This window comes from Benincasa hispida, chromosome 1 (genome assembly GCF_009727055.1).
Source record: "Benincasa hispida cultivar B227 chromosome 1, ASM972705v1, whole genome shotgun sequence".
NCBI lineage: Eukaryota > Viridiplantae > Streptophyta > Magnoliopsida > Cucurbitales > Cucurbitaceae > Benincasa > Benincasa hispida.
The window spans coordinates 220253-231409 of NC_052349.1; the positions used below are offsets into that span (position 1 = coordinate 220253).

The 11157-nt window shown below is 35.6% G+C and overlaps 2 protein-coding genes across 3 annotated transcripts; one reads left to right on the forward strand and one right to left on the reverse strand.

Moving 5' to 3' along the window:
- The first annotated feature begins 660 nt into the window (after positions 1-660).
- LOC120087383 (protein PAM71-homolog, chloroplastic) lies at positions 661-4887 on the forward strand. 2 transcript variants are annotated; one of them, XM_039044359.1, is made up of 10 exons: positions 661-944; positions 1207-1369; positions 1810-1993; positions 2364-2411; positions 2525-2621; positions 3019-3182; positions 3415-3480; positions 3844-3894; positions 4032-4136; positions 4419-4887. In XM_039044359.1, the coding sequence occupies exons 1-10, from the start codon at positions 845-847 to the stop codon at positions 4482-4484; spliced, it is 1044 nt and encodes a 347-aa protein (XP_038900287.1). In that variant the 5' UTR covers positions 661-844; the 3' UTR covers positions 4485-4887. The 2 variants fall into 2 exon arrangements, with proteins under 2 accessions (XP_038900287.1, XP_038900282.1); XM_039044354.1 differs by having other exon boundaries at positions 662-974.
- Positions 4888-5865: 978 nt separating this feature from the next.
- On the reverse strand, positions 5866-8510 carry LOC120072706 (beta-glucuronosyltransferase GlcAT14A). Its single transcript, XM_039025169.1, is given in 7 exon segments — positions 5866-6464; positions 7421-7536; positions 7631-7706; positions 7797-8030; positions 8033-8098; positions 8101-8234; positions 8236-8510. Coding segments are annotated over 7 exon segments (1302 nt in total). The 5' UTR covers positions 8394-8510; the 3' UTR covers positions 5866-5946.
- Between the last annotated feature and the right edge of the window lie 2647 nt (positions 8511-11157).

Consider the following 11157-nt stretch of genomic DNA (forward strand, 5'->3'; position numbering starts at 1 on the left):
TTTAAACTATAGGATCCACCAATTTCATAATTCAACCATAAATTTTTTTCTAGAATTACTATTTTTTTATTCACTTTTCAAATTTTGATCGTGAATTATGCATATTAAAGTTGTATTTTCCCCAAGATCATTAAAAACAAATTATCAAACATTTTTCATGACTACCTTACATTAAGGTATAACCGTAGTATGTATATTTATGTATAAGCATGAATTATTTTCAAATACAAGAAAATGTAAATAATAACAAAATATTACAATCTCCGCGATAGACTATTATATGTGTTTATCCGATAGTAGTATATTGCGGTATATCACGATCTATCGCAGATACACTGTGATATCTTACTATTATTTGTAAATATTTTCAACATTGTCATTTGAAATGGTTTTCCTATAAATATTAATATATCACCTGTACCCTATGGTTTATTTTTTCCTCCATATCAATCCTAACTGGGTCGAAAATTGAAGTTAAAAGCCCAAGTTTCAACGTGGCTCGCAGGCCCAAAAGAAAAGGGTAATTGGGCCGTTCCTAAAGCTCAGGCCCAACAGTCACATGATGAGCCCATGTGTGAGCCACATATATGGGCCGGGCCTTAGACGAAAACGACGCCGTAGGCTTCAGTTTTTATCAATATTTCATTGTACAAGTTCGAAACAAGCATCCCGTTTTATCTCTGCAACTGCGACGTGGCAATCTTCGGAACTCAGATACGTATTTGTTGGCGGAGATTCAACATCAGTTCGGAGCTGTTTTCCGCTTCAACCGCCGCCGGCCGGCGACAACTATGGTTTTTAAGTAGGCGAATATGACGTTATAGGAAGGAAAAGAGAACGAGATATGGAAGGATTAGTGGTTCGTTCGCCGTTCGTTTCAACAGGGAAGAAGCTTCCCTTCTCGCCTTTGCTTGATTCTTTGCCGTGTCGTTCTGCTTCTGGCGGTATATTTGCTAAGACCGTACCGACATCGCGTAATTTTCTCTTGCATTTCCACTGTTTATGTGTAATTATCTGGTTTTGGTTTTTGATTTTGCAATTTCCAAATGCTGTGAGTTTGCATCATAAGTAGATTAGTTATGCAAAGTTAAGTGAAACTGATTGTTCGAGTCTCTTCAAATAATCTACGGATGATTCTTTTGTTGATATGCGCATTCTGTGCGTTCTGTGAACATACTGGGTGAGTAATGAGTGTATTGCTTACAGTGAAACGTAGAAGAGTGACGAGATTGAACGGGACGTACGGTAAAATCAGAGCACATTCGTCGAATGTAAGTATCGGATCCGATGGATACAAGCACGAAGAGGAAAAGGAGGGCCAGCATGTTGTTTCCAGTAGTGCACCTGTTGATATCAGTTCATCTAAAACGTGAGTTACTTCGTTTTTGTTTTGATTTTTCTGAGTTGAAGAGGAAACTTATGGATGTTGTATTGAATATTCGATTTCTGTTACTATGGCTAGGGTAATGCACTATATGCTTTTATTTACAATTACTACTCCGGAGCAATGGTTAAAGTTTCCATTGTATTTATTCATTATCATTTAAAATGAACTAATCTGGTTTCTGGGATTTCTATTCCGTTGCATATTTTACGGAGTTTTGTTTAGTAAACAGTGAATTTGACCTGTAGTCATGCTAATTGCTTCACTGAGTTGATGTAGTCAACGACAACTTCAAGAATTTGTTGTGTAAAACTGATTTTACCGCCTTCCTTTTTAATAGTGAATCCAAGACGCATTTGGCTCTCATAGGAACCAATATCTCTTCTTCTTCCTCACTCATTTATATATCTTCTATGTTTTTGCAGTGAGAAATCTCCAAAGGGATTGCCTTATCCTCTTTCTATTGCGCTAGTACTAATTGGATGTGGTTTAGTATTCTCACTGATTGCCTTTGTGAAGGGAGGACCTTCATCAATCTTGGCTGCAGTTGCAAAGTCAGGGTTCACTGCTGCCTTCTCATTAATATTTGTCTCTGAAATTGGAGACAAGGTGACTTTTTTCATTGGAACTTTGTCTATATTAAACCTCCACCCCACCACCCCAATTTTATCCAGATTCTAAATTTTGGCTATTGGTAGAAGGATTGTATACAACCTCATAATTTATGGCAGAAAATATAGATAAATAAAAGAATTTAAATAACTAAGATACGCAATCAATCCACTGAGACATGGAAGCTTTAAAATTGACCTTCTTCAACCACATTACAATTTAGAGAATTTCAAGTGGAGTAACCAAAATATTAAAAAATTCAAGATGTTTACAGGGTTTTATTGCTTAACTTCCTCTTCTAGCATCTCTAGTCTCACCCTCTTAGAATTCAGAGGCAACTTCAGCTTATACCTTCTCTTTTGGACAGACGTTTTTCATTGCTGCACTCTTGGCCATGCAATATAAGAAAGGACTGGTATATCCCCTCTCAGCTTACATCTCTCTTGCATTTTGTTCCGTGTTTTCTTTTGTTCCATATCACTTGGTTAGGAATTGAAAATTCTATTCAGGTATTGAATTCTTGAACAGGTTCTGTTAGGATCTATGGGAGCACTCTCACTTATGACAGTCCTCTCAGTTATAATTGGACGGATATTTCACTCGGTACCTGCCCAGTTCCAGACAAGTAAGCTGAAGCTATTTGGTTTTTCTAGCATTTACTTCAATTTTGACTTTAACTAGTTCTAAGAGAACGGTTCTTTGTATTGTATTTTTTTATCAGTATTAATGCATTGATGGCTTTTAATCTCTTTGAACATAGCGTTTTCATGCTTATTTTTCGTTTTCATGCTTATTTTTCTGTGAGGACAATAACTTTGGCTCTTCTTTCCTTTTATTGTACTAGTCTTAATCTATATGTGCTTTATAATGTTATATTGGCTTTATTGTTTAAGCTAGTGAACTTTGTTTTATTAAAAGTACAATTTTATATTTGATATTTTCTGTCATAATAAATAATACTGCTATAGGCATAGTTTTAGGTCCATAATTCTAACGATATTTACTTGCTATCATTCATGTAGCATTACCAATTGGGGAATATGCGGCAGTAACTCTTCTATTGTTCTTTGGTCTCAAGTCCATTAAAGATGCATGGGATCTTCCCTCGAGTATTCCAAAACAAGGTGATGAGAGTGGCCCGGAACTTGATGAATATGTCGAAGCGGAGGAGCTTGTTAAAGAAAAGGTAGATCCCCAACTATTAGTTTCCTCTAGGTTTGGAGTTCTGTTTTCATAAAGTCTCTATCTAAAAAACTATTGCTTCTTTGCTCAATTGTCTTGGGTAGTATCAGCATATTTCATATTTGTCTGACCCTGGGACTGAAAGTTTCACACATGCTCTTCCTGTCCACCCGTTACATGCAAGTGCATTTGTAGCTAATTCTGCCTTATGATAAACCTTTTATAATTGTTATCAGGTTTCAAAACGGCTCTCCAATCCACTTGAAATCATCTGGAAGTCGTTCAGCCTTATATTTTTCGCCGTAAGTAATTTTTAATCATTACTATTTCAGCAGAAATGAATAACAAAAACATAATACTTTAAAATCACATCGTGTGTAAAAATCACGATAGGAGAAGTTCGTTAAAGATCGCCAAAATCTAAGGGTTTACTAATTTCATAACCTATAATGACTTCATGAGCGATTACATTAAAAGAGTATCGTAGACTTGCCTTCTCTCTATCAATTTGCATCACATTCGTAAATTCTACCTGAATGAATGTCATATTTAGTTCATCAACTTGAGAGGACTTAAAGCTCTTTATGAATTTTAACGAGTGTGTTTGCATTAAAAAAAGATTCATGTGCAAGTACTCGAAGTTTGAAATACTATGTTGTTATTAGGAATGGGGCGATCGCTCAATGCTTGCAACCATTGCTCTTGGAGCTGCGCAGGTTCGATTTTCTGTATTTAAGCCTGCTTCTCTCTCTCTCTCTCTCTCTCTCTCTCTCTCTCTCTCTCTCTCCATTTTCATTTTCATTTTCATTTCAAGTTTTAATCATATATCTCTTTCAATTTCCTCTTCACACAGTCTCCATGGGGTGTGGCGACGGGAGCTATCACTGGACACCTAATTGCAACTACCATTGCCATTCTAGGAGGAGCATTTCTTGCCAACTACATTTCTGAAAAACTGGTAAGTCCCCTGTTTGACATGTTTGAGAATGATTCTCAAATGATTAAAATCATTTTATTATTTTTAAAATCACTTTGAAACATGATTTTAATCACTCAAAACAAATTGTATTTAAAGATGTAAAATATTAAATTGATTTTGAGTAATTAAAGATATGTTTCAAAGTGATTTTGAGCATGACAAAAGTGATCTCAACCATTTCAAAATCACTCCCAAACATGCATTAACTTCTCTTTGCTTCCCTTAATCACTAATGCAACAACTCACTCTACCTTCTATCAGGTCGGCTACTTGGGCGGCGTACTCTTCTTAATTTTTGCAATAGCAACTTTTTTTGGAGTTTTCTGACGTTCTTCGATCGCACAAGATCGAGCTCTTCTACACCCTATGGCAAAGCCGATGCATTGGAAGACCTAATGCTAGTAGCCACGGAGAGGAGAGGAGAGAAAGAACGTGGCTTAACGTAGGTTACTGGATGTTTCTTTGGGAAGTCAAGTATTATCATTTAATCTTCTTATTCACCGCTCACTAGCTTCACAATCATGATTTTGTGTGATTATCATGAACAATTGTTTTCAAAATGGTTCTTTGTGAAATTCAGAGTTTTGCCCATAAAATACATCCTCTGTTGTATTTCTGATGGCCTTTGTAACCACTTAGCTGGTTGCTTTTTCGCTGCTCTCTTTGTCGTGTTTTACGCACAAAAAAGATTAAATGGATGGATGAGTGAGTAATTTCACTTACTTCCCAACTCCTTGGCTGGTTATAAGCAGGGTGATCCTAAACCCAATTCCTACCATTTGAGTTGAATTATCGACTCATTTCAATTACATTGGATTCAAATATATGAAAATTTTATGGGTTGGATTAGTAAAAAATTTAGAAATGGTCTCTATGTTATAAACTCTATTCAATTTTTTAAAAATATTAAAACATGGATGATGATCTAAATTTGGTCCCTATGGTTTGGATAAAATTAAAAGTTAGTTCATATGATATGACTTTAAAATTTAGAAATTAGTTCCTATGATTTGATATAACTAAATCCTCTCAAATAGTCTTTACATATGAACTATTTATGAAGCTTTTATCAAACTATAGGAGTAAATTTTAATTAAAGCCACAAAACCTCTAGGGACAAAAGTTTTAATTTATCCTATACAATACATAATATTACAAAATAATAATTATACAATCTTTTAAAATAACACCATATTTGTAAATAAATTATTATTAGTTTATTGTCAACTAGTATATAATGGGTAACTACAAGTAGTTTACAATTTTTTAAATAAGAATTCAATTTCTTAATTTTGCTGACAAACGCATATCTAAAAACAACAAATACAATTATGCTTTCATTTACTCCATCATTTTCAAATTTATGTTTTTAGATTCTCTAACAAACAAGTCCTAAGTTTTCAAAATTTTTAAAATTAACCAAATTATTATACTTAAAATTATAAGTTCAAAATCCATTAGACATAATGTTCAAAACTTATATGTAATAGATTAATTAATTTTTAAAAATTACAAAATTGTGAAACTAGATACTTTTGTTCAATGAGTAAACTTTAATTTCCTTTCACCAACGCTTAATTAGATATATGTCCCTGACCCAACGGTCAAGAGTTACAATATTTCACATGTTATATATATATATGTACCCATCCGGTTAATGTTAACAACTAAATGACCTAAAAGCTCGCTGAGGGCTAAAGAATCAATCAAGATGACAAATTCCACTACCTCGATTTGCATCAATTTTTTCCCCTTCTGTTTTCTTTTGGGGATGTTCAATTGTTAAGAGTCATTCAACAACTACACACCTGTTCAATCTAAACGTACCATTTGAAAGCAATCCAACAATTCGTTTTTCAAGTCTTCTTGCTCCTAAACCTGGCCTAATTACATCTGCATCTCCCCAGACCAGACATGTATCATTTCCAGGCTCCCCCAAGCACCACCCACCAGGCACAGTATGTCCGGGACCGCGATTCAAGATCTCATTATCAATACGGTTGAGGACGGGGTCGTTCAACTTAAATCTTGTGGCGAAGGCTGCTCCACTCTCAATCATGAGATCAAAATCAGAGGGGCCGAGGACTTGGGGTTGTTCTTTAGGTGGCTTATCAAATATGGCAAATAGTAAATTATCATTAAGGATTGTCTTGTTGAACTGACGAGAATTACAGAGGACGGTTGGAAAATAGTTCAAGTGGCCAAATTGAGTATTCGAGAAGTACATCAATAGAGTTCTTGGAAGATTATCCGTTCCAAGGATGCAAAACTCGACAACATTTCGACTTAGAATAGAAAGAGATGAACCTGCAGAAAAATTGTTAATCTCCGGTGTGAGAAGGGTTTAGTTTAAGGGAACATTATAGATCAAACCTACATGCTTAACTGAACATCAACATTCATGTTGGATTCAATCTCTTAGTATTGGATAACATGATATGAGAAGATAGACAATTGCCAAAGAAAATCCCTCTCTCTTGCTTTCCCTATCAAATGAAAATATAGACTACCCCACAAGTTCATCTCTTCCTCTCACTCACACACACTCTGATAGAAAGACAGGCAATACTAATTGAGATACTAAAACACATACATACACAGCATCAAAATGGAAAACGAATCACACAAGGATGGCATTTCCAAGTCGAGGGAATCACCATTTTTCGGTTAGGAATTACAAAAACAGTTTTTAATTCACCAAAAAAAGAAGAAAAAGATGAACGATGTGTTCAACAACATGTGAGGTAGAGATATGAACCTATGATCTCTTAGTCAGGACAATGTCTTGACTTGTTGAGCAATGTTCAAGTTGGCAAATGAAGAATGATGGGTGAAATGTGGGTTGGGAGACCTGAATCTCCGATCTCTAGGTTGAGCACCTATGTCCTAACAAGAGCTATGGTCAATAACAGAGCCCCCACCATAAAACTATAAAACTAAAATCACATATAGACAGCTTCCCAATAACAGAGCCCCCACCATATACAAAACTATAGACATATAGTGTACATAAGAGTGTTGTTGAGAGCAAATCCAGTATTTATAAACAATACCAATGAACTTAATAGACTTCTTGGAATGAAACCAGAAGCCCCATCTTCTAAACATCTACAGTTTGCAATATCTTAACTTTATAACTAATATTGCACCATCCCAAGACCCAAGGTAGACCCATTATCCAGAAGCTATTGAAGCTCCACAGATAATCATTAAACTGAAGATGCAAGCAATCATTCAAAAGGTTAGGAAAGATGAAGGCCTACCTGAAAACAAGTGAAACGCATTAGGCAATTCCCTCTTCTGGGTGGCATAGAACATGGCAGTTTTCTCAGAAAGATAAAGCCCAGGATCAACAATTATTGGCTTCAATTTCCTAGCCCTTTCATCAACACACAAGAACAAGAGTTGGCAGTTCAGAAAAAATACGTTACAACTTAAGAAAGCATTGAATTTTGAAAGAGTGATGATCTTACTCTCTCCACCCAATGTAACTCGAATGCGTTACGAAGTTCATATCCTTAGGCAGAAATGACAGAATGTGAAGAAGATCTAAAGAACCCACAGAATAACACTCAATAAACAACATCCTCAAAAAAGGGGGAAAAGTCCATACCAGATGAAAATTTCCAGAAAACATACCGTCTTGCGTGACAAGTGGGTAATCATCGGCGGAGAGACGAATAAACCAATCCCAATTCGGCGACAAGTGGAGGAGCAGCGAAGCACCGTGAAGCGTCGAAGAAATTGCGGAGGAGCCTTTGAGATACACAAAATCAGCCTTACCAATTACATCGACATTCTGAGCAGCTCTGAAAATGGGAACAGATTCGACGGCGAGGGCAAGAGAATCGCGCTCCGTTTGAGGAGCGGAAGATCAAGGTGAAGAAGGTAGTGGTTCCTAGGATGATAAACGGCGAGAAGAAGGCGAAGAATCGATCGAAATCGCCATTGGATCCGGAAATGAGATAAGCGATAGAAGGGGGAGTGGGATCGGAAGAAGCATTGCTGCTATGGAAGACAGTCCGATGGGCCTGGCGGGTGGGGAAGAGGAAAGGGTCGGGTTGGGGCGGCGTGGGAGGGCGGCGGAGGAGAAGTGGGCGAGGAGGAGATGGAGAGGAAGAAAATAAGGGAGAAGAGGGCGGTGGCGAGGATGATGGAGAGAGTGGTTTTGGAGTCTTTGAGGGCGACGGCGGCGGGGGAGGGGGCGGCAAACGGCGGCGCCGGAGAGGATTGCATTTTTTTGGGCGAGAAAGAGTGGACGTGGTGGCGGTGGTGGAGGTGGTGGTTATCGGTTTCTTCAGTTGTGAGTTAAGCTGCCGCTCGGCTAAAGCTGATGGGGATGTAGTGAGTCCCATTTTCTTTTTTATTTTAGAATAATAATTTAAATAAAAAAATAAATTAATCTTATAATTTTTTTTAAAAAAAAATTAATTAAGAAATAACCATATTTTTTAAATCAGAATTTAACAGGTCATTTTTTTAGTACCAGATTTTAACGGGTCATTAGACAACTTCGTTGGGAAGAATTCTGAGTAATTCATCCAGATTTTTTTTTCTTCAATTATGATCATGAGAGATCAAACTATTAACTTTTAGATTATATCAACGACAACTAAAACTATTTTTTCTCTTTCGAACAAAGGTTATTGGTATTTCGAATACGTTGAGATTGTCTATTAAACTTTATAATATATTTAATATTTTTTTTTTATATTTTTCTAAATGTCATATTTATCAAGAATATAAGAATTTGATGTCATAAATTTATAACCAATTTAAACCCAACTTAAATTGAGGTATATTTTGTTCTTCGATTAGTTTAGAAAGGATAGAGGGAACCAATCTTCCTATTTTTAAGTGAAAAATAGCACATTGACTAGTTTAATTCACAAGCTTTATTTTATTTATTTATTTATTTTTCTGGAGAAGTAATTATGGAGAAGTAATTGAAATGATGTCTATTAATTTATTTAGTAGACAAATATAGAAAATATTTTGGAATATATGGAGGATAGTTTGGGAAAATTTCACGAAATGACCCAAAACCTAAAAACTTTTCTACCACTGACCTCTTTCCCATGCAAAAATTCAAAATTACCCCCAATTTTTAAAAAGTTTTCAGACCACACAGTGAACACGTCTCTACGAATACTTTAAGCGAGTATTTAGATATTACTAAGCGATCAGATAGATATTACTAAGTGATCGTGTAGAGAATACTAAGTGATCGTTTAACTAACTGTTTCATGATTGTTTAGATATCCATTATGCGATCGTTTGTCTAATACTAAGCGATTGTTTAGGTTTTGTTATGTGATTGTTTGGTTAATACTAAACGATCACATAGTAAATTACTAAACGATCGTTTATAATTTACTAAACAATTGTGTACAATTTACTACTCGATCGTTTAGTAAATTATAAACAATCGTGTAGTAATTTAATGCTAAACGACATTTATTATGAAAATGATATGAGAGAAGAAATCATACACTGAATGAAGGGCTGAAGAAACTGTTGAAGGAAGAAGAAATGTGGACTAAATCCGACGATGAAAGCTATGAGAGAAAGCTACCAGAGAATTCGAAGATGTTGGGCTGAAACTCTGAGAGAAAGCTACGAGAGAACAATGAGAGAATTTTGTGGGGAATTCAACGACAGAAAGCGAATAATAAGAGAGAGACGTTCCATTCTCTTCAGAATGTTAATTGGGAAAAAATGTTTTAGTAGAATGTTGGTGGTGTGTTGAATGCACATTGAATGAAGGGTTGTGAAATGAAAGAGTAAAACAGCATGCAACGGAAGTATCAAGGATCCATAAGTTTTCTAATTCACTAATTTTAGCAAAAACTAAAGTATATTCTTCTCAAAAAGTGGGTTCTCTGAACATACCTTTGATGAACTCTCCAAGAAAACGCCTGTTCAGCTGCTGTCTTCACTTGTTATCAATGTGAACCACCTCAAAGCCTTCCCTACTATGCTCTTGGAGCTTTAGGTAGAGTTGTGGGACTCAAGAACAGCTTGAATATGTGAAGAAACCAGAGAAACTCACAACAGCCTGACTGAAGAAGACAGCTTCTTCTTCAGAAAAAATTCTCTCGAAATTCTCTATTATCTTCTTCTCCAATAACTCCACTCTTCTTTATATATAATAGATGAACATGAAAAGATATGGAGTGCATGGCTTGCAGCTCATGCTTGGAGAATCAAAGCAAAGAAGATAATGTTTTTTGTGTGAGCATAAAGATGATGATAATGGAAAAAACCCATTTTCCATTTTTGTGCAACATGCAAACGATTTTTCATTCTTTCTTTTTTAAAACCAAAAATGATTTAAACTCATTTTAATTCAAAATTTGATTTTCTTAAATTAATTTTTTTAAAAAATTAATTAATCTAATATCAAATAGTAAATTAATTTTTGCACAATAACCATCTTTATATATTTAAATCATATTTAAATATTTATTCTCTTGTTCCATTTAATTTGAACATTTCAAATTAATTTCTCAAGCTATCCTAAAGCTTATCCATTTACGAGCTAGTAGGGGACCTCGCGGACTTACAGATCATGGGCTCCAACGATTCGAGATTAATCGGCTAAACTCATTAGTCCAATTTAACCCCCCCATTTGTTAACTAATAGGACACTCCACTATAGCCCATAATTGAACTCCCCTCATTGTAGATATATTATTCCTACTTAATAACCATAATTAGTAAGTCGGTCCTTCACAGGTTGTTCGTAATCACAGCTAGGTCAAAAATACCGTTTTACCCCTGTGACTACATCTTGTTCCTTAAGTTCCTATTGATCCTCTAATGAACAATTCTGATTCATAATCTCTATGAATCAAATCATTTCTCTATCATGAGAAGGCAGGGTCCCGATTGTTCAAGACCTGGAGTCAATACTTAAGAAAACAACCTATCTACTAGCCCTAAATAGGGTAGGAGTGAATTCCATCTTGCAAGGCTATGTCCTCAGCTATTCATCCGG